Source organism: Fomitiporia mediterranea (genome assembly GCF_000271605.1).
Source record: "Fomitiporia mediterranea MF3/22 unplaced genomic scaffold FOMMEscaffold_2, whole genome shotgun sequence".
NCBI lineage: Eukaryota > Fungi > Basidiomycota > Agaricomycetes > Hymenochaetales > Hymenochaetaceae > Fomitiporia > Fomitiporia mediterranea.
The window spans coordinates 1,333,501-1,355,587 of NW_006760387.1; the positions used below are offsets into that span (position 1 = coordinate 1,333,501).

The 22,087-nt window shown below is 39.5% G+C and overlaps 6 protein-coding genes across 6 annotated transcripts; 2 read left to right on the top strand and 4 right to left on the bottom strand.

Moving 5' to 3' along the window:
* Window positions 1-227: 227 nt before the first annotated feature.
* On the bottom strand, window positions 228-983 carry FOMMEDRAFT_76684 (uncharacterized protein; the record flags this gene model as incomplete). Its single annotated transcript, XM_007262627.1, has 1 exon — window positions 228-983. A coding segment is annotated over one exon (756 nt), but the record flags the coding sequence as incomplete, so codon positions are not given.
* A 672-nt stretch (window positions 984-1,655) lies between these two features.
* Window positions 1,656-3,066, top strand: FOMMEDRAFT_138400 (uncharacterized protein). Its single transcript, XM_007262628.1, has 5 exons — window positions 1,656-1,663; window positions 1,730-1,896; window positions 1,949-2,131; window positions 2,210-2,339; window positions 2,401-3,066. The coding sequence occupies exons 2-5, from the start codon at window positions 1,747-1,749 to the stop codon at window positions 2,958-2,960; spliced, it is 1,023 nt and encodes a 340-aa protein (XP_007262690.1). The 5' UTR covers window positions 1,656-1,663; window positions 1,730-1,746; the 3' UTR covers window positions 2,961-3,066.
* A 542-nt stretch (window positions 3,067-3,608) lies between these two features.
* FOMMEDRAFT_16996 (uncharacterized protein) lies at window positions 3,609-4,856 on the bottom strand. The gene is made up of 4 exons (XM_007262629.1): window positions 4,331-4,856; window positions 4,228-4,255; window positions 4,066-4,176; window positions 3,609-3,988 (listed from the first exon to the last, which is right to left on the bottom strand). Exons 1-4 carry the CDS (start codon window positions 4,345-4,347, stop codon window positions 3,899-3,901), a joined length of 246 nt encoding a protein of 81 aa, XP_007262691.1. The 5' UTR covers window positions 4,348-4,856; the 3' UTR covers window positions 3,609-3,898.
* Window positions 4,857-5,915: 1,059 nt separating this feature from the next.
* Window positions 5,916-7,424, bottom strand: FOMMEDRAFT_102212 (uncharacterized protein). Its single transcript, XM_007262630.1, has 2 exons — window positions 7,329-7,424; window positions 5,916-7,278 (listed from the first exon to the last, which is right to left on the bottom strand). Exons 1-2 carry the CDS (start codon window positions 7,359-7,361, stop codon window positions 6,031-6,033), a joined length of 1,281 nt encoding a protein of 426 aa, XP_007262692.1. The 5' UTR covers window positions 7,362-7,424; the 3' UTR covers window positions 5,916-6,030.
* A 310-nt stretch (window positions 7,425-7,734) lies between these two features.
* Window positions 7,735-10,372, top strand: FOMMEDRAFT_102217 (TPR-like protein; the record flags this gene model as incomplete). Its single annotated transcript, XM_007262631.1, has 7 exons — window positions 7,735-8,059; window positions 8,133-8,638; window positions 8,686-8,845; window positions 8,895-9,462; window positions 9,513-9,665; window positions 9,724-9,979; window positions 10,037-10,372. The coding sequence occupies 7 exons, from the start codon at window positions 7,735-7,737 to the stop codon at window positions 10,271-10,273; spliced, it is 2,205 nt and encodes a 734-aa protein (XP_007262693.1). The 3' UTR covers window positions 10,274-10,372.
* Window positions 10,373-12,397: 2,025 nt separating this feature from the next.
* On the bottom strand, window positions 12,398-12,631 carry FOMMEDRAFT_77202 (uncharacterized protein; the record flags this gene model as incomplete). Its single annotated transcript, XM_007262632.1, is given in 2 exon segments — window positions 12,398-12,523; window positions 12,539-12,631. Coding segments are annotated over 2 exon segments (219 nt in total), but the record flags the coding sequence as incomplete, so codon positions are not given.
* Window positions 12,632-22,087: the final 9,456 nt, after the last annotated feature.

Consider the following 22,087-nt stretch of genomic DNA (forward strand, 5'->3'; position numbering starts at 1 on the left):
GACACGCTGAGATCATAAGCGAGAGATGTAACCGACGAGCTGGCGGGGGACGCTCTATATGTGTTATTCCATGCTTCAATCTCCATGGAAGGTGTTAGATTTGTAGTCGATCGTGGCGGTATGCCAGGGGGTGGTGAACTCGAGCGTGAGTAGGGATGCAAAGCACGTCGCTTCGCAGAACGATCAATGTATAACTGCGAAGCACTGCCGTGAGTCTTGGATGCATCTGAATGACGGGACAAGAGAGCCCTCTTCAAGAGATTTATGGCACTTTTTGCATCGCGTGAAGCCCTTGGAGTGTCTCCCGCGACCTCAGCGGACTGCTTCTGAGTTCGTGTGCTGCCTGTCACGGAGAAAAGTGGGATGTCAAATTCTCCGTCAGAGCGACATTCGTCGCATGGGATGCCCGCGGGATGCACATGTACGACAAAGGTGGTTCTTCCTATCGAAAGTTCATCCGAGTTATGAAGAGTCCGGGGTACACTTGCTTGCCTTGGAGGAGATAAACGTGTGAACATAGGGTCTAGAGTAATGGTGTTCGTGTCCAAGCCTAGGCTATCATCGGCGGCAGTCTGCATATGAAACTGGCCAGTAGGAGCAGGCAAAGTTTTACGTGATTCAGATTTGACAAACGTCCCGTGCTTGGAGCCCATATCTACAATGGCCCATTCTTTGTGCCCCCGGTCCCAGAACAAAGTAGCATGCAGCTTTGATACTTCCATGTCCTTGAGACGAATCCGAGGAACATCTTCAGAAGTGGAGACATCACGTCCAATTTGAGCTTCGTCATATGCATCCAGTACAGCTACTCGCCTTTTACGGGCGAGAACTGCGGAGGACTTGGCCACGAGTCTGAAGCATGTCTGGTGGTGCGAGTCTGAAGTCTGATTCCCAATTGGCGCGTTGTATTCGGAGTCAATTTCCGAGACAGGCCACTCGAGAGATGGGTTATAGTCAGCTGAAGCATAGATTCGTGAGTCCATTAAAAAAACTGTAGTATGAGGTTGCGCTTGAATTCAGAGGTAGTGGTTACTAGCGTCGGAAGCACACGCGAGAAAAGGTCAGAGTTTGGATCAACACTTGATTAGTAAGCGAAAGTTTATTCAATATTCCCAGGCTTTGTTTGTCCAGCTGCGCTCTCTGGCTTCGTTAGCGAACCGCAACCACTAGCTCTCCAACCACTATAGTAGACAGAATCCATTGATCTTATTGTTTATAGGTTCACCTTCGGGTATTCGCCGAAGGGACTCGATCATACAGTGATGTTTATACTACTTGTGAACTTAGCTTACACTTAATCCAGGGCTAATTAATCTCACGTGCAGTTTGGCCGCGGAAATAACTTCTTCCAGCGGATTCAAGACTCGTAAACCATGGAAGAATTTACAGATGTACGACCTTTTGGTGATTTGTACTCATGGGGCGGGTCCACTCTGACTCGATCGGTAATATTAGATCCACCTTAATGCTCTTGTTTCAAAGGAATGGCTTGTAAAAGTCGATAACTCAAATTCAATCCCTTACCTTTTTGTGAGATTATCTTCTGTCATTGAATATTCCAGGGACGTGACGACTGACCGTTTATCCGAGAAATTTGGATTTTCTGAAGAGGGGGGCACATGCTTTATGCTCATATCAGACACGAAGGCTGTGTGGACTGAAGGTCGTTCCCACTCTGTGTTTGTCTCAATATAAGTCATTTCTGAATATTTTACTTCTTCCTGTTCAGTCTTGACAAGGAATCAAATGTTCCGTCGTTGGCGGCGCTGCAACCCTTCCTTGGCTCTGGAAAATAGCGACAAAACTTTTTCTGACCTTCGAACCCTTGTTGGAGACATGCACACTCCTGGGGCCATCTCCGATGCAAACTTTGACGTCGTGGAGTCTCGTGACGCGGTATGCTTTATGGTATAGCCCGCCGCTTGTTTCCTAACCCCATTTTCCTTAGGATCGCGCATTCGAAATTGATTGTGATGAGTTCAAATGGCGGTGGGATGCGTATTTATTGGGTCCGAAAACGTCTGCAGACGTCATCTCAAAGCACTTGATCCTTCCGCTCATCAGCCTTGCTCATGTATCGTTTTACTCGGCTGACCCTGTCAGTGAGCTGGAGGATCACGACCTTGAGAAGGTAAGCACGGGGCTTGCGTTCGAATGAGATCACTGGTCTGAATGTTTTGTGCTCATTAACCTAATCATCCATTTCCAGACCGTGGACAGGATAGGACGGGCTGCTCGCCGGAGCGTTGATGTACACGTGAAGCATACGCTAGCGCGTCCCAAGATAGCGACAACTTTACAACGAATCTCATCGTTATTTGGTCTCGCAGATGACCTGCGTGAGTCTTCAAGTGGTCCAGAGCTTGAATGCTTCAAAGTTGACTGAATCTTGCTATTCAGCACACATCATATCCGAGGAACAGTCTCCTGATTTGAAAGGGCCGCTTGCATCCCTTCTTACTCGCTCGGACAGGTCGGACGAAACGTCTCCAGCGCCCGTGGCCACCAACAAAGAATCCAATACAGACGTAATCACAGTGACCAACCTCCATGATTCTGACCCACCTGAAGCAACATTGGAAGCAGAGAACATTCAACAACCTGCTAACGCAGCGTCGGAGACGGAGAGCGATGGGGATGACAACCAGAGATCTGTAGCACCCAATCCAGACGAGCCTGTGGCCCGCGGACCTTCCCCCCAGAAAAACATCAGTCCTCCTCAGAAACCGGATTCCGAGGACCACCCTTCTTGTCCAACGTCTTACGCTCGCGAATCGGACTCGGACTCGCCCCGACCGATGAAGAAGCTTAGAAGAAAAGCACATCTCAGCGAATCAAATTCTGACTCGGAATCGGGTAGGAAAATTCGGTCACCGAGCGTGCAGAACTCTTCCACAACAGCACAAGTTGCAGGACGCGGAGTCAGACAACCGATAAAACGAGGGGGAAGAAGGTTCTAACGTCGGTTCATCTGTTGTCTTTGAATAAGACGAGAAGCGTGGAGGAGCTTCGTATGATTGTCCAAACTGTACTGCAATTATGTAAGTTGATGTATTATGAACTTCCGCCCCTTCTTTGTCCCTCGTGCATCAGACTGGTACTTTCTCAAGAGCACCAAACTAAACCGAACTCTGTTCGGACCACACTGAAAAACGTATGGCGGTCGGCTACTCGTCCCTGAACCGGAGAGAATGGGACTTAACGCAGATCGAATTCGCTAGGTACCGGCCGACAAGCCCACAGAGATTAAATAGTTCCGAAGGGACCTCTTACTTGCCTGCCGTCAGTATTGGGGCTGTACATAGTAGTGCCGGCTTGAATGGATTTATCCCACTGTCGTTCCCTTCTCGAAGCGATTCTTAAAACACTCTAGCCATTTCCCTGTTTGGACAACACAGTATATCTTTCACAAGCGGTGTGCATTGTTCTACCGTAACCAGTAGTTCTGAGTCACTCAGGGCTACAGTACCAACTTGCGCTGCATAGAGCATAGAATTGAGGTAAAAAGGCGAGCGAAATCCGGGCTACTATAGAAGGGGTATTTATTGAAAGGAAAGCTACACATTTGTGATGTTTGAGAACAGCAGGTATTCGACGAGTTAATACAGTGAATTGTCAACTTGAAACGTGATGAGGAGCTGTTACAGGGTGGCTATTAGTGTACACCGAGGACTGTGGATTTGTACTTTCAGACGAGGATAATCAATACATAGAGGGAACATTCCAAGAGAAACTCGTCCCATCGATTGCGCAAAAAGTGCAGACTCGCTCTCCAGGAACGCATGTGAGAAGCACGGTGCCGTGGGGGCGGCAGGCTTCTGGAATGACAGGGAGATGAAGGGGCCAGTACAAATCGAAGGAGAAGGATAAAAAAAGCGCTTAAGCCGACATCATCGCTTCATCGATAGCTGCGAGCGCGTGCACTCTCCATGCACGTATCGCACTTGAATTGGAACATGTTTACGACGCGCTTGTTGTCTAATTGTACCTGATTATCGAGAGTATCAGTAGAAAATATGGATTAACTTTGATAAACTTTTTGTCGTGGAAGTGGGGAAGAGTTACCTTTGGACACACGCAATCGCGAGCGGATTTATGTTTGTGCTCTGAGCTCGTCTTACAGTCCGGAGACATGCAGTCGGCTCGTTCTCCAGAGTAGTAACGTATAACATAGTGCTGCGAATGATGGATGAGCCCCGTAACCTTGCGCCCTGGGAGTCAACATACTTGACATCCGCGATAGTAGTCGCCGAAGCTTCATGTCATGAAAGAAGAAATTCTGATCTTTAATAAAGGTCTGAAAATGAAGGGGGGAGGAGAAGGTACACACCATTCGTATGTACACATAATATTGGACAATGTAAAGTTGGTACAAGAAAGTTGAGACTGTAGATGAAGAAAGAGACGGAATGATGCAGAGATGCAACGGAAGCTTCGAGACTTTATAGGGCGCGAATGGAGGTCGTGGACTAATAGCAAGCAGTCATAACGCGTCATTAGTGTGACCGCGCATCTGCAAGTCTACGCGCGGTTGAGCGGTGGAACCTGTATCACGAGACGGTCGTGATGGCTGTGCATTCCGTTCATCCCTGCATACCGCTTTCGAGACCAGTGAAACGGCTTTACCCGCACTAGATACCTTCTTTGCGGTGGTGCTTAGTCCGTCACCCTTAAAGGTAATCCAATGTCATTTTTTAGAAAGTGCGTGTAATGTTGCGTATCGCGGTAAAGAGTACGAGAATAGTCAGTGGGAAGACAGACCTGCGCAACATGTTTTCGGGGTGGTCCGCGATGGCTCAGTCGGCACGGGACAGAAACCCTTGGGTATTCGGCCCACAGTCCGATTACCAAAGTGAGAAACTCAAATGTTTCTTATCCGTTCTTCACCAAGCTCTCAGACTATGTTCTCTGTGATCCCAGATCTCGCTGCTTGAGCTCTATTCGCTGCTACTAGTTGATGACGCCGTACCAATGCTCGACTTTCCGAGCTCTAATGGGTGTCTCACATCAGCTGAAGTAAGGTTTGTGTGCACTTGGATGCTGTACCGATACGACACCTCACTCGACCGGTATCTCCCCGAAATGCGGCGCAAAGCCAGGATTCACTGGCCGGTATAACCCCGTGTGCACATGCATGCATTACAGTAGCGGCAGAGCGGAGCTTACCACATAGATTAGCTGGCGGACAAAGTTTGATCAATCTCGGTCACTGAACCCAAGTATCTCGGGAGATGTCACCCCCGCAGTAGACGAGCCACTGCACGTAAAAGGGATACCAAGACTTTCTCTTTGAGTCATCACGGGGATTGTGATTTTGCTTACACGCCTTCATTAGTGCTGTCGGCGCCCAATTGACCTGACATCCTCGGTTGTGGTCTGAATTGTTCGGAGACTTCCGAGATCCTAAGCAAGACCATGTCGGAGTCCGGGAGAATTCAACAAGGGATAACAGAGGGGGAGGGTTATATGCCTTGAGTATCTCATACCATCCTTTAGTATTGACTGCCAGCGGTGTTGGGACGGAAAAGGCCTCGGAGAAGCCGTGCTTCAACACGTGTGCCGTATGCGGAACAAACCCAGAGAAAAGTTTTAGAGGAAATTATGGCCCGACAGCACGGATCATGGCATCCCGAGGGAAGAGTCCTCCGAGAGCGGCTTTATGCCATCCCGGCGGCTTAACGTCGTTTCTATGACGTTTTGCACAGGTACAAGGGTCTACAATAGATTTGTCTATCTGAGCTTGATCGGCATGGTCCTCGGACTGATTAGCGGGGATAGCCAGTAGTAAAAGTGGTGCGTGTGTTGAAAGGGGCTTTTTCTGATGCCTGTTTCCCTCGAGGCTAACGCGCGATCCCGTGCAATTGGAGCAAGAAACGTTGTATACGATAGTGTTATCAAACCGCGCTTGCGTCATTGGGAAAAGAGAATCATTCGCATATTCAATGTTACAAAATTGACCTCGAGGCACGAGGTAGAGGAGGTTATTATACTTATGAATTTTAATCTGTCTCTCAGGGACGGTGGATGCCTTCACGGACGACAGACAAGCAATCCCTCCTGATAAAGCCCGGTAACAAACAAGATGCCGGTCCGAGAGTCCCTTAGTCCTGTGGTGCTTCCGGCAAACTTCGTCCCATCACCTTGATATATCGTCTCGATCTTGTGACTCGCAGCCGCACTCACCCGTCGTGAGGCAGGATAGGGAGCATTCGTATCAAATGCTGAGACCCTCGTTGCAGAATCTCCATCCCTACGAGGGGATAGGGAGGCGATCCAGCTTGGTGCGATCGCGTCTGTCTTATTTGCTGCGATGGCGGTAAGAGCTGGGAAGAACGGATGCCCTGCGACAAGAAGAGTACCATCGTCTTCGTAATGGATGTTGTCAGGCGCGAAGGGAACTGGTACACGAGCTGATTGCGTAAGGGACTCGGAACCGTCTGCATTCTGCGTTCTATTAAAGAAGTAGACCCATGCATACGAAGACGAGGCGACCGCAAGTGTCTTGCCATCCGGCGAAAGTGCAACACCATTTGGGAAGGGTGTACCGAGTCTAGCAATGGTGTGCTTGATGGCTGGGGCGCCATCAGCTCCGTACCCCGAGATCGAAACATGAGAGACGAAAGCCAGCGGGAGGCCGAGGAACGTTTCAAGCAGGGGCAGTGCTTCTCCCAGTACGGAGGGAAGACGACGCGTCATGAGATGGTCGTTAGTGACAAAGAATGATGTTGGAGATGTGAGAGCCAATGCGTTGGGAGAGACGAAGTAAGGAGAGGACAGTGTTCGCACGTATTGTGCTATCGCAATATCCTTCGGGTCAAGAACGAATTGCTCAATAGTAGTGCTGTGACGGCCATGATTCACGACAAACATATTTGAGGGTGAACCGGACTTAGAAGGCCAAACCTGCACTCCAAGTGGATGAAAGTCATGGTCACTCGGGTAATCCTGAAATTTGAGTTCATGTACTGTCTCTTTCTTTTCGTCGAATTCGACAAGAAAAAGTGCTCCGTGGGGGTCAGCATCTTTCAGAGGCCCCATGACGGTGTTCCAGTTCTTCCTGTTAGGATCGCAGCTTGCAATGACTTTGCGGTCCACTAGGTGTCCTGCTGCATCTGTGAAATCCCAGAATGTTCCGTCCTCGCAGGATGCAAGGCGATTATCGCTTGAGTTTAGTATAGTGCAATGACTCGATGCATCTTTGCCTGCGAAATATTCGACCGGTAGTTCCGGGCGTATGAACGCGAAATATATTTTTGACACGCGCCATGCAAGGGCAGCCTATTTATATTTTATGCATGCTCAAGACACCAACTAAAACTCGAACTTACGACAATTCCTGCGAGAAACACATATTTCCTCATCGTTCCCTTTCGTCGACGTGGAGGTTGGAGGATGAAAGTATTTTTCTAAATACCCCCAACGGCCAGATCAAACCCAGTGAGTGATGATGAACAACACTGTGGGAACTGATGGACGCGTCAGTCACGTTTTCTGATCGGCGCGACTCGAGCGCGTTACTGGGCCCTGGCACTTGCTTGCAACGTTTAGCAGCGACTGCCACTATACTTCGCTGTGCAAGTGGCTTTCTGTCGATAAAGCATAATGGCGACTCCTCCAAGACCATCGTACTATATTCCTCCAATACCGAGTCTCCCGTCGCCATCAGGCTCTCGAAAACGTGGCTCATTCAGCTCCTCTTTCTCCTTCGATCCTTCACACCTCGTCCACTCCTATATGGACGCGAATGCTCAACAGAATAGGTTTCGTGGAAATCTGGCACTCGATCCCAATCGTTCGACATTGTCTGCTTCTCCACTCCGCTCATCTCCGAGGAAACCTCGTAAAGGGAAAGAAACTGCCGCTGGAGAAGTACATCCATTAGCCCAGAATACGACGGCAGACGTATTTCTCGAGACAGATGCAGAGGAGGAGGAAGCGTATGACAATCGTGCTGGCTGGACCATTGTCGACCGAATGCGTCTCTGGAGACATGATGCGATCTGGCAACATCTGTATGAAACAGCGGCATTCTGGGGTGACAAAGTATTGAGCTGGACGAGTAAGTGTATTCGTGTATCTCATAGTCCCTCGTCCTAATGAATTCTTCATTTTAATTTTTTACTTATTTTTAGATGATAAAAATGATGCATTTTGGCTTGCTCAAATATATTTTTCGATGCACCAATATTCACGAGCTGAACGACTGCTACTCCGGCCGTTCACCGAAAATGACGGCGATGCTCCAATGGCAAATGGGCATTCATACCCTGACATGCTTAACTCTATGAATATCCTTGACAGAGGGATGAGCCTTGATAAGAAAGGAAAAGGAAAGGACATTGGTGGACCTCCTCTCCCACGTCGACCTCAGCCACCAGAACTCGTGATTCCTGGTATTGATATCGTGCCTCCGTTCCGTCATCCATCTGGAATTGGAGCACCTGATTTAGCCTCAGAAAGGACTGACGGTGCATACACCCTTGTGGACTTGAGTGTTGCTTGTAGATATCTTGCTGCACAATGCCAGATTCGTCAAGGTAAATGGGCCGAAGCGACCGAGATGCTCGGTGAGGCGAATCCTTTTCGAGGAACGGACGGGGTTGGCCCTCAAATTGCTAATACTGATGGTGGTATGAAGGTAATGTATATCAATTTTCACCTTATTCCTGTAGCTAATTGTAACAGATCGAAGCATCGATGTGTTGTCTACGTGGTATGCTCAAGCTGAAGCTTAATCGTGGAGAATCCGCAAAAGAATGCTTCATGGAGGCTCTGGCTCTCGACGTGAAGTGTTATGAAGCATTTGACCAACTCATAAGCGGAGAGATGATGACCGCGGATGAAGGTAACCCAACGTCTTTTCGCGTCACTATATGCGCTGAATCTCCGTTCAGAATGGGAATTTGTCCATGGTTTGGCGTACAAGCAGCAAATACCGGAAGATGCTGAGTTCATACGCCTCATATACACCTCACGACTGCGGAAGTACAAACACGCCGAAGAACATTCTTTGACACGACAAAAACTGGTAGAAGAGTACGGCCTCCAAGATAATGTCGATGTCCTGTATAGCTTCGCCGACGCTGCATACGCACAGTTTAAATGGGCTGACTGCTTCACCATTACACAACGTATCCTCTCATTGGTGAATGTACACGAACATACTATGCCACTGCATATCGCGTGCATGCATCATCTTCCGCATTTACATTCTAAACTCTTCATTCTCGCACATGAGCTAGTAGAAAAGGAGCCTGAAGCGGCTATGAGTTGGTACGCAGTTGGCGTTTGGTACCTTACGTCAAAGAAATGGGCCGAGGCGCGAACGTATTTCAGTAAGACATCGTTGATGGACCCACGATTCGCCCCTGCATGGATAGCATTTGGACATACCTTCGCGTTCGAGGGAGAACATGATCATGCCGTGACTGCATATTCGACATGTGCTCGCCTTTTTACTGGGTATGATATCTTATCATGACGGAGATATATACTGAATTAAACCATTGTAGGTCTCATCTTCCTCTTATGTTTGTCGGGATGGAACATATCATGCTATCTAACTATGACATGGCGGACGAAGCCCTGAATGCAGCGGATAAAATGTGCAATGGAGATCCATTGTTATACAACGAACGAGGTGTGATGGCCTTCAATCGCGGCAAGTACGTCTTCGTCACTTTGTCGCCTCTGTCTATATCAAGCTGATCAGACACCCTTCAGTTATGAAACAGCCGTCTCGCTCTTCCAAAGAGCACTTGAGATCTCTGATGTTTCACAGGGTTCTCACAGTACATGGGAGACGACATACGTGAACCTCGGGTCAGCATATTGCAAGCTTGGACGATACCAAGAAGCATGCGAGTCGTATCGGAAAGTGCTTGAAACTGATCCAAGGCATGCTGTCGCACTCGCGTTTGTGGGTAAGACCTATATGCTTATGGGAAGACTGGACGATGCTGTTCAAAAGTTCCATGAAGTATGTCATTTTTAAAATATCATACCCTCTATGTGCTACTCAACTGCTCTTCGATAGTCATTAAGCGTCGACCCTGTCAATGGACACGTTGTCGAACTCCTCAACCTCGCTTTGGATGCAAGCCTGGAAAGCGGGCCTGAGCCATATGAAATGATTCTCTTACTGAGCGTAGGAGAGTACGCAAAGTCGACGGAGATGATAAAACATATCAAGAAGGTAAAGGTGAAAAATCCGAATCCTTCGTGGAAAGATCCAGATCCGCCAGAGGATCAGGACGGAATGAATATTGGGTAATATGTATGGTATTCACATGTACACGTAAGTAAGAGATGGAGAGGTTTCCGTGTCACGCGTAGGTTCTGGGAATTCTTGAGAGTTGAGGTGTACGATTTTCCGGAGTTATCATCACCTTCAACAATTATTCTCTTTATCCAGAGTATCCAATACGCACTAGAACCACTCTCCTGTGTTATGCAACCTCACAAATAGTAACACCCAACGCCGACATGTTCACATTCTTTGATTGTGGCAGTATTGCTTAATGTTGTCTTGCGAGTACATGAGTGACCACTAAATATAGAGTCAGGACATATGTATATACCAAGTCCTACAGGAACAGTGTATACAATTTATGCCGGACATCCTGCTGATATAATCATTTCATACAGCTTAATTTACGTGTTTTATACATGTCCTTCCTTACTGTCACAAGTTGTGTCTGAATTTGCAATGATTCGCCGGGGGTAAGTGCAATGTGCCTCTGTATCTTTTAATAAACCCAATCAACCATTCGGTTTAGTATTAGTTCGCTATCTTTCCAATATTGGAGTAATATCTTGACCTGAATACATTTATCTGAGACTTGTGCCTTATCATCCGATTGATTTGACCCAGCCAACTCATCGGACTCTTGGATAGTTCGCCAATAAGGCCTACAGTTTCCATTTTTACACTTTGTGCCTCCTTGAAGACCTTCTGATCAATCCAACAATCTTCTTGCTGGACTGGGTCTTCTAAGTCTAGCTTGCTCATCTCTGTTTCAAGTGCATCCAGAATTCGTTCTTGCCTACTGACCTTGTTCTTACTCTTCCTGAAGTGATGATGAAGGCTACAGATTTTGAAAACGCATCGAGAACTGCTTCCTTCTGAATGACTAGAGTCCATATCTTCTATTACTCAGAGGTTTGCTTGTTCTTGTTAGTATAGGCTGTTACTGCCATGCACAATTGTGGCTTACATACTGCTTATAGGCTCACATACTGTAGACACATAAAGAGAGGTAACTGTAACATGTACCCAGGGACTGTTATGTTACTTAAGTAGAGTTACAAGTGTGTAACACTTGTAGTGTTGCCTATACCAAATACAAATGTAACTTTATAAATTTTCAATACAAATTTGTTAATATACAGTACATGATTCATTTAATAAAACACCTTAAGACTCTACTATAGTATCAGACCAATGAATGCTATCAGTAGTGTAATTCCAAATATACTCTTCCTTTACAGATGAAGTAAGTCCTGGATAATTAGGATTGTCTAAAGAGTTAATAAAGTCCTAGCTTGTACAGAAGTTAGTTCTGAGTTGTTCTGCAGAGGCCAAATCCACCCTAAATGTCTCCTTAATTACTGAACAAACAGAAACCACTGAATTGTCATTACAAGAATCATTAATCACTTCTTCAACAATACTGTTTGTTACTTTAAAATTAGTAAAGTCTGGTATAAACTGTTCTGTTTAGTAAGCAATTTCATTTCAAAGAGTTTTGTCTTTTGCTAGGTAGTTCCTGAGTGCTGCCCAAGTCTTAAGGTCTGTGAGTGTACTATAAGAGAGGTCCCAGTTTTTTACAGTACATTTTCTCTAAGTCTGTAAATATATTAGATTAAGTCTAGACAAAATTCTTTCAAAATTTCTTACCATTTTGACTAGCTGTTGTCCTTCAGTACCTATTATGGACTTTTAGAGACTCAAAAGAGCCTGTACAGAAGAGTCACACAGGACAGTAATAGAATTAGAGAATTCTATTTTACTAAGTAGTACTCTCTTTACAAGCTGTTCTTTATAAGAGTGTATTATACCTATAAGAGTATAATGCTTCAGGTGGTACTTTATTACTCTCTGTAGCCCTATATCTGCTGGTTGGAAAATACTAGTACCTAAAGATAACTAAGTCAGTAGTGAAAAGATTAAGAAGTATAACACATTAGTATTTCTTACAGTTTGTTAGTACAAGTATTAGAAGCACATATGAGTACTTGCTACAAAGGTAAGCTAGGAAGTTGGTACTGGAATGTACAGGATAATAGTCTAGGTAGAGTACTGAGTACTAGTCCTAAGGAAGTGTAGGGTTATTACTAAGGACTTTTTAGTAATATAGCTTATATATATACTCTATGTATTACAAATGATTATATATTAGAAAAATAGAAGTACAAAAGAAATAGTACTCACTTCTTTCATTATCTTAAGTGTACTGTAGTAAGACTCTTGTTTCTTTTCTGTAGTAGTAAAGGTAAAGTCAAAACCCAAAGTACAAGCCTTCTACATTCTAGTAACACTTTTACTTAGAGTACTTTGTTCTGTTCTTCTACTACAAACTTGCTGAAATGGTAGAAGCATTCTATCTACTACACTTAAGACACAGAGTGTCTATCCTTACTTTTCATCCTTTATAGTAATCTTAACTTATTTAGTTCCTCTTGTTTTATATATGTATTTGTATTCTAGAATGTATAAGACACTTGTCTTGTCTATATTTACAATAAGCTTGAATAAATGTAAAGATCTATAAGAAGGTATTCAATATAACAGAAGTATTGAGTACTTACTGAGTCTAGAATGTCAAACTTCTTAATAACATTTACTAAGTAGAAAAATGATTATTTACAAACTTCTTTCTAGTTTGTAAGAATATGACTTACAGATATTGTTACTTGTCTGAAAGATATACTTATAACTAATGTAAAGAAGTTATAGACATAGGTCTGTATAAAATAATATAAGCTTGTATGAAAAGAAACAGTGTCTGTTAGAAGATAATTCAACTTACCTTACTATACTTGAATTTACTATTAAGTATTTTAGGATTTCTGTTCTTAATAACAGATAAGAGGATTGAGTAGCTAATTACTGAGTTTAATATAAGACCTTTACTTTGAAGGGAAGTAAGAGTATTCTTTACTTTCTCAACTATCTCTAGATATTAAGAAAGTACTCTTACATAATTAGATTCTATAATAGTATACTTGTGTATTACATTATTCAAAACTGTATTAGTCTAGCCTTTACTATCTAGTCTGATCCATTGTAAGACAACCCCTTTCTTCAACCCTTTATACAGTGTAGGATTGATCTTGTTTAAGAATTTAATTATTTTTGAAGGAGAGAAATGTACATTTAGTATAATATTATTAATTCTTACTTAAAGAAAGGGCTAGAACTAATTAGTATGTATAAATATACCTTTAACCCTTCTTTCAAGCTTTCTAGTATACTTTGCCTTCCAGCTACTAGAAACCTCCTAGAAAGCTTGAGTAACAGTTGATTCACATGTAAGTTTTAAGCTAGAGTAAGAGGGAACAAGTTTTATCTGTAAATAAATAAATAGTTAATAAATAAATAGTATATAGTTAAGTTTAATACAACTTACTACTTTCTTGTTCTTCTTGTCTGCTACTTCCTTCTTCTGTTTCTTCTTCTACTAATGCTTTACAACTCTAGTAGCTGTCTGTACTTGTTTCTTCTTAAGCTTTACAAGTCTTTCTTTTTTAATACACTCTTTCCTTACTTTAGAGTTTGTCTAATATTCTTTAGCCTCCCTTCATACCTGTTCCTCAGCTTCCTCTCTTGTTACTACACAAAAGTTAAGCTTTGTTTACTTGAGATTTGTATGTTTGACTTGTATTTTACTTACTTTAGACAATATAGAAGACAAGAATTATACAAGTTATAAAGAGACAGATGATTTAACAGGTCTATAAGACAAAGATTCAGAATTGTCAGGCTTAGGATTAACATTTTGATTGTCTGTCTTTGTCAAATTAATACAAAACTTCTTGATAGACAATCCTTCAAGTGGTTCTCTCAATTGCTTGACTTTTAGTAGTCTATTCTTATATATATTCTAGTTAATATAAAATATAATATAAATTGTAGATCCTCTTAGTAGAGTATAGTATTTTAATAATAAAGAAATACTATCTTCCAAGTATTAAGAGGCTTTTACTTGTAACTAGTAAAGAAATTACAAGTACATTTGTAAATATACTTACTTTAAAGGATAAAACCCTTCTACCTCTTAAGCTATCTTAATAATATGATTCACTCAGTTGAGAATTAGTACCTCTTACTTAGGCTCAGATTTTACAACATTCTTGAAGATAGAAATTAAGTTTAGAAACTGAGACAAACAGCTTGTAATTGAAATTTTAGCTTCTTTATGTGTAAAAGTATGTAAGTACACTTTAAGATTACAATTGAATACAAACCACTTCCCCTCTTCCTTTACATCCTCTGAGTTGAGTCTAAACTGATACTAACATTTAGTAGGATCAAGTAGTAGAGTTGAAAGTAAATTCTTGAGAACTGTATTAAGAAAGTTAATGTGTTAATAAAGTAAAGCTGAATAGAGTACAGAGAGTAAGACTTGTAGACTTGTAGAGTGAGAGGGTAGAGGAGTCCTACTTTAGTTAAGCTACAAGTATAACTTAGTAGGTTGAGAGTAGAGTGCTTCCAAGTACTAAGTAACTTAAGTTAATAAAACTACTTTTGAGAGCTAAACTAGCCTCTTTATATACTTTTTACTAGAGTAATATTACTCTAGTAACTTTAGTAACTCTCTTTACTATTGTTCCTATAAAGTAGAGCTAGCTAATCCATTAAGTATTATTCTATACTAGTTTGTGTCTTTTTATATTCTAGATTAATCTTCTAATACTAGTTTGTGTCTTCTTATATTCTAGATTAATCTTTTAATAACTCTTTACTATATTATTATGTTTTTCATACTTTCTCTCAAGCTTCTAATAACTCCTTATGAGTCCTTCTAACTAGTTATGCTTTCTAAGCTGTGTAATACTTTTCCTATAGTATAGAGCTTTGTATTGTTCTGTAGTCTTCTCTTAACTTAACCTGTACTTCCTGTACACTAGTTTGTAATACACTTTCTTATAAGGTAGAGTATTTGTTACAATCCTCTACTCTTGTACCTTCAGTTCTACAGGTTCTACACTAGAACTCAGAACTTCTGTCCCTTAGGAGTACTGTCTATAAACTATATACAGACTGACTCTCCTTATAACTCTTACTACTACCCCTCTTTCTTTATTATTCTGTTTCTTTAACTACCTCTTTATTCTTTATTCATTCTATAGTCTCTTACCCTTTGTCTATCCCTTCATTCTTTGTACATTTATCTTTGACCTTCCCTTCCTTCATTTCTTTATGACTCATTATTCTTAGTAGCTTACTATTCTCTGAGTACTCTTGTGTAATTTAGTATATATAAGTATACAAGATCAGACTGGTTCTATAGTCTTAATCTTGTCTACTCTAGATAGTCCTGTACTCTTAAGCTTACTCTATATACCTTACACTTGTCTCACTCTCTCCCTCTGTCTGTTCTGTGAGTTCCAACTATGTTCTAGTGTTTGTGTTCTGTATTTCTGTTGTGTAAGATAGTTGTAGTCTAAGTCCTCTTACTAAGCCTTTAAGTCCCCTCTACACTGTTACTAACATTAGATTAAGACTACTTATAACTACTCTATAACTCTTCTATGTTTCAGGTATTAGTATGTACTGTTGTGTTAATCTCTTTTCTTTGTCTCAACCCTTTTACATTTTTAAATTTTAAACTTTCTAAACCCTTTTAAACTTTTACCACTCTTCTTCTATTTATTACCCCTTTTAGTTTAGTGTTAATTCCTTTATAGTGTAAACATGAACCCTCTCAAGCTGACTACTACCCTTACTGTTCTACTAAATCAGTAGTTATAAGTAGACCTAGCTTAATATGTACAGACCTTTATTTAAGAGGCCTTTACTAACTATGTACCTCTAGTCTCTTTAGAACCTGTTCTAGTTGTTCTAGAAGTTACAACCTGTTCTAGAAAGAAAGTGTATGTAGTCTACTCTTTAGACTTTAATAAGTAGTACTTTAAGGACTTCTAGTACTAAGTTAAACTATATGTAGCTACTACTTTAACCAATCTATTCTTAGATCTCAATTGTGTCCTATTCATCCTCTCCTTCATAAAGGAAGGTAATACAGTCACTTAGGCCTAGAACTAGATTGAAGGATATTAGATTAGAAGCCTAATCTAACTTTAGAACAATAAGTTGTATTCAGATTTTATAAGGTAGCTCTGTACTTCCTTTATTAATCTGAACAAGAAGTGTAATGTGTAAAACAAGCTTGTATCTTTATAACAGAGTAAACATTCTACTAATGCCTTCTTTCAGGAGTTTGATATTCTGGCCTAGAAGGTAGGATTTGTACTCAGATTCAATAATGTCCTTATTAGAATACTTAAGAAAGCTCTTTACTTAGAACTAGTTAATAAGATTCTTAGAATAATGCTAGAACTGATTACTTATACTAACTAGAAGACCTGCACTATTTCCTTTAACTAAGCTGTAGCTCAAATGTGTTAAGTCTGTATAGAACACTTACACATGTGTCTGACTCTAACAGTTTTAACCTCTCAGATTAATCTGTCTGTAATTTGTAATTAATCTGTTCTGATAAACATTAGAGAAGTCTGAAAGTAAGGAGTATACTTTGTTTACAGAAAGTTAGAGTACTAAATTAAGGACTGTCTGTAGAAGTAACAGTATATCTGTCAGATTATTAGAGTAATAATGAGTAACAAGTAGGATTTGTAGTAAGAAGCCTTTTCTACAAATTTAGAAGTTACTTTAGAACTCCTAAACTCTAACTATATACTCTAGGATTTTGTAGAGGCCTAACAGTAAATATAGTACTAAAGAGTTATGACTTGGATTTTTTAACAGTCACTTTTGATTTAATAGACACTGTAGAATTAGAAGTAAATAAAATAGAAAAAGTAGATTAAGTAGAAAAAGTAGAAAAAGCAAATTAAGAAAATTATTTATTAAAAACAAAAAAGTAAAAAACAAAAGTAGATAGTTCTCTTATTTCTTCTGATTCTTTTGATTCTTCTCTTTACACTTTATTTGAGTCTAAATCTGTACAATCTGACCTACTACCTTTGTGTTCTAAAAACTCAGAATGTTCAGAACATTACTTAACCCTATTTACTACTTAGTAGTTTGTCTATAGTATTAAGTAGGAATAGTCTTAACTGAGTTTATAGTTAAGGACATAAGTCTGTCCTTGTTGAAAGAGAGAGGTTAATAAGGAAATGTTAGTACATATACTTACTCTCTCAGACAATAAGACTGTACAAGCTGTACATTCCCTTTAGAATAAGTAGTAATTTATTAGAGGACATTCTAAATACTAGCTCTAAGTCCCTATCCTCTTGACTCCCTTCTTAGGATCCCTCTAGATCTGAGTAATAACTCTAGTAGATAGTAAATATACTAGTTTGTGTATTAATAAGGCCTTTGTGTAAGAATACTACCTCTCTACTTAACATGTTCTACTTCTGATTCTAGTATACAATGTAGACAGAACTCTAAACTAGAATAGTTAGATTACTGAGTTTACTCAATTACAGATGACCATTTAGAATTATGAGGAAAGTATTAAGTTCAGAGTTACTAACCTTAGAAAAACAGACATCTTTATTAGATTCAAATAGCTTATAGCTTATAACTCTACTATTAACTAGTTAGAGTAGACACTCATGTTTAATTAGTATTCTAAGTCTTACAGCTACCTTACACTACTGTTCTAAGTGGATACAAACACTTCTAATATTATTAACAGTTCTAATAAAGGTGACTAGTTGTTCTTCTTTAACTAGGATAAATATATAAACACATATTCTAGTTAAGGTAGGATAGTGTTAATCTAAAGGATTTCTGAGACAGAACTAGTTTAGAACCTACTCAGAACAACTCAACTCTAGAATGTACAAAGACTTAGCTTGCCAGATTTTGTCTGAGAGTTCTCTAAAGTCTTTAGTAAAGAGGAATTTGACTAGCTTTCTAAATGTTACTCTTAGAACTATATAATTAAGTTAACTAAGAGTTTCTAACTTAAGGATTATAAGGTCTATCTACTTAACAGAAATGAGTAGGAAGTACTTAACAAGTTCCTTCAGGAAAATCTTTAGAACAGTTGGATCCAACCCTTAAAGTCTTTTATAACCTACCCTTTCTTCTTTGTCAAAAAGAAAGATAGGAAGCTTTACTCAGTCTAGAATTATTATTACCTTAATAAGGGTACTGTCAAAAACAAGTACCTACTCTCTCTGATTCAGGAGCTTATTAACAAGACACATACATTTAGAGTCTTTACTAAGCTGAATATTTAATAGGAATATAATAACATTTGGATCTAAGTCAGAGATGAGTAGAAGGCTGTGTTCTGAACCAATTGTAGACTGTATAAACTAACTATAATGTTCTTTAAACTAACTAACTTACTTACAACATTCTAGTCATTTATAAATTACATCCTTACAGATCTGATTAACTTAGAGTATGTTAGTATGTACTTAGACAACATTCTAATCTTTACTCAGACAGTTGAGCACTATTACTAACTGATTTGAGTAGTTCTATAGTAGCTCTAGAATAATAAACTGTTCCTCTAAGAAGTAAAGTGTTCTTTTGTGTAAGAGTCAGTAGATTATCTAGGCTTTATAATTGGTAGAGGAGAGGTCTGTATAAATCTAGCAAAGGTAACTGTAGTTTGGAACTAGTTACAACCTTAAAACCTGAAGCAGGTTTAAGTATTCCTTAAGTTTACAAACTACTACTACTACTTTATCTAAGGCTTTAGTACTATTACTTAGCCCCTTTATAATCTTACTAGTAAAAATACTCTATAGTAATAGAATGTTTAGAAATAGTCTGTGTTTGAGTCTCTCAAGCAGGCTATTACTAGCAAACCTGTATTAGCAGTTTTAACAGTTGTAGAAAAGTTCCAAGTCAAAGCTGACTCTTTCAACTTTACAAATAGAGTAGTACTGTTCTAGTTTATTAACAGAAAGTAGTATCTAATAGTGTTCTAATCAGAATCTGTCTCTGTAACAGAACAGAACTACCCTATTTACAATAAGGAACTTCTTACAATTATCTGTTCCTTAGAGGAGTAGTGTTAATATCTTCTTAGTACTGTACAAAAGTTTAAGATTTAAAGTAATCACTTTAATCTCTAATACTTCTAAGTACCTTAGAAGCTCAACTACTACTAGGTCTACTAGATGTTAGAACTGTAGAACTATAACTTTGTACTAATCTACAAACCCAGAACATAAATAACAAAAGCCAATTTACTCTTAAGACAAGTAGGTTATAAAAGGGGGGAGAATAATAACAAAAATCTTGTTCTTTTAAACAATTCATGTTTTGTGTCTGAGACAATCCAAGAAATCTGACTTGAATCCAAGAATGTTAACTTTATTACTTACATACAGTAAGCTCTAAAACACATACAGGACTAGGTTGTAGTAAAGTAGCTAGAGAAGTAGGCTAGGGATTAGGAGGAGGATAAGGATAGACAGGTTTACTAGAAAGGTTGACTGTATATTCTAAAGGATTAGAAGCTGTAGAAGGACATTGTCTAAGCTTATTATAACAATCTGACTGTAGGATATTTAGACTGACACAAAACACAGAAACTTATTACTCAGAACTACTAGTAGTCAGAAATGTAGAGAGAAATCCTAAAGTATATAACTAGTTATAATACATACTAACAGACTAAGGCCTACTAGACAAGGGTTCAGACTCTCTTACATTTATATTAGATTCTGAATCACTCTTAGGAAGAAGTCTTAGTAGACCTGATTAGTAAGCTACCTGAGTCTTAGAGTTACAACACTATCTGTATGATTGTTAACTAATTCTCTAAGTAAGTCTATATAGTTCTGACCTGAACAGAACTCACTTCTAAAAATATAGTACACATTTATTAGGATTATGTTTTTTAGTTGTATAGACTCTCTCAGAAGCTCATTCACAATTACAGACTGTAATTCAAGTCAAAATTCATACAGGACTTGTACATGCTTCTCATAATTTAAGGGAACCCTTCTACTATATATTACTTACAAACTGATAGTTAAACTGAGTAAGTTAATTAGGAGATTAAGTTCTACCTTTAAATGTTCATTAATTATTAGTAGTCAGATTGGTCTGAATAGTTAGCTCTAGCAGAATTTGTGTACAATAACTGACAACACTCTGTAACAGGACAGTCTCTGTTCTTCCTCAACTATAAGAGACATTTGTATTAGAGGACAGTTCTAAGCTGAAACAGTAGTTCTGAATCTGTAACAGACTTTGTAAAACAAATGTGTAAGACTAGGGAGGACACACAAGCTCTCTTAAAGAAGGTAGTATAGGTTATAAAGTAGAACTATGATTAGAAGAGGTCTGTAGCTAAGGATTACTAGCCTAATAATAAAGTTATACTAGAAGCTACTAATCTGACTATAGATTGTCTAATAAAGAAGTTAGACAACAAGCACTTTGAACCCTTTGTCATTAAGAAGAAGGTTAGTACCTCTGTCTACAAACTTTAACTCTTAGTAACCTAGAAGTATATACACTTAGTGTTTAACAAGGTTCTGTTATTTTAGTACTATAACTCAGGTTTTCCTTTATAATAAAAACCCTTACTATCTCTACCAGAACTTGTTAGTTCTGAACCAGAATACAAAGTAGAGTATGTAGTAGATACTAAGCTAGTATACAGAAAGCTTAAGTTCCTTATCTACTAGAAAGGGTACCTAGTTGAAGAACACACTTAGGAACCTGTTAAGAATCTTACTCATACTACTAAAACAATCTAAGACTTTTATTAACTTTATTCAGGTACTCTGTACCAACTCTGCCTTACAGAATTCCAAACCCTACTGTTCTGACTTATGCCTGAGCTACTAACTAAGCCTAATGTTTACTAATTAGGACAATTGGTTTTAGAGAGAGGGTAATGTTATAATCCTCTACTCTTACACTTTCAGTTTTATAGGTTCTACACTAGAACTCAGGACTTCTGTCTCTCAGGAGTACTGTCTATAAACTATATACAGACTGACTCTCCTTATAACTCTTACTACTACTCCTCTTTCTTTATTATTCTGTTCCTTTGACTACTCCTTCATTCTTTGTTCATTCTATAGTCTCTTACTCTTTGTTTATCCTTTCATTCTTTATACATTTATCTTTAACCTTCCCTTCCTTTATTTCTTTATAGCTTATCATTCTTAGTAGCTTACTATTCCCTGAGTACTCTTGTATAGTTTAGTATATATAGGTGTACAAGATTAGACTAGTCCTATAGTTTTAATCTTGTCTACTCTAGATAGTTCTATACTCTTAGACTCACTCTATATATCTTACACTTGTCTCACTCTCTCCCTCTGTCTGTTCTACAAGTTCTGACTACATTCTAGTGTTTGTATTCTGTATTTCTGTTGTGTAGGATAGTTGTAGCCTGGGTCCTCTTACTGAGCCTTCAGGTCCTCTTTATACTATTACTAACAGTATTATAACTTCTAATAACTTCTTATAACTTCTGTAATATAAAAGACTATTATTTTGTACTATCTCTAGAACTTACAACCAAAGTTCTAGACTGTCTTATGTACACTCTAGAACTGATAACCAGAGTTCTAGTTACTTTTCTAAGTCTTCTCTTATTAACTTAGTTTAAGAGACAATTATTCTTATTAACTTCTAACCTTATTTTTATACTTCTGTATTTAATCCTAGAACTTACAATCAGAGTTCTAGATTGTCTCATGTATTTCTCATATTGTTCTCATATAGTCCTCATGTTATAACTTTATTACTTTCCTATCTATATAGACAAAGTGTATATAAGAGACTACTTTCTTATAGTCTCTTCTTAAAGCTCTTAGTTCCTTTTCCTTTATACTAGTACTAGTCCTTCTCAAGTATAGAGCTTTAGAGTACTAGCTCTAGCTCTTTACTAGCTCTGATAGT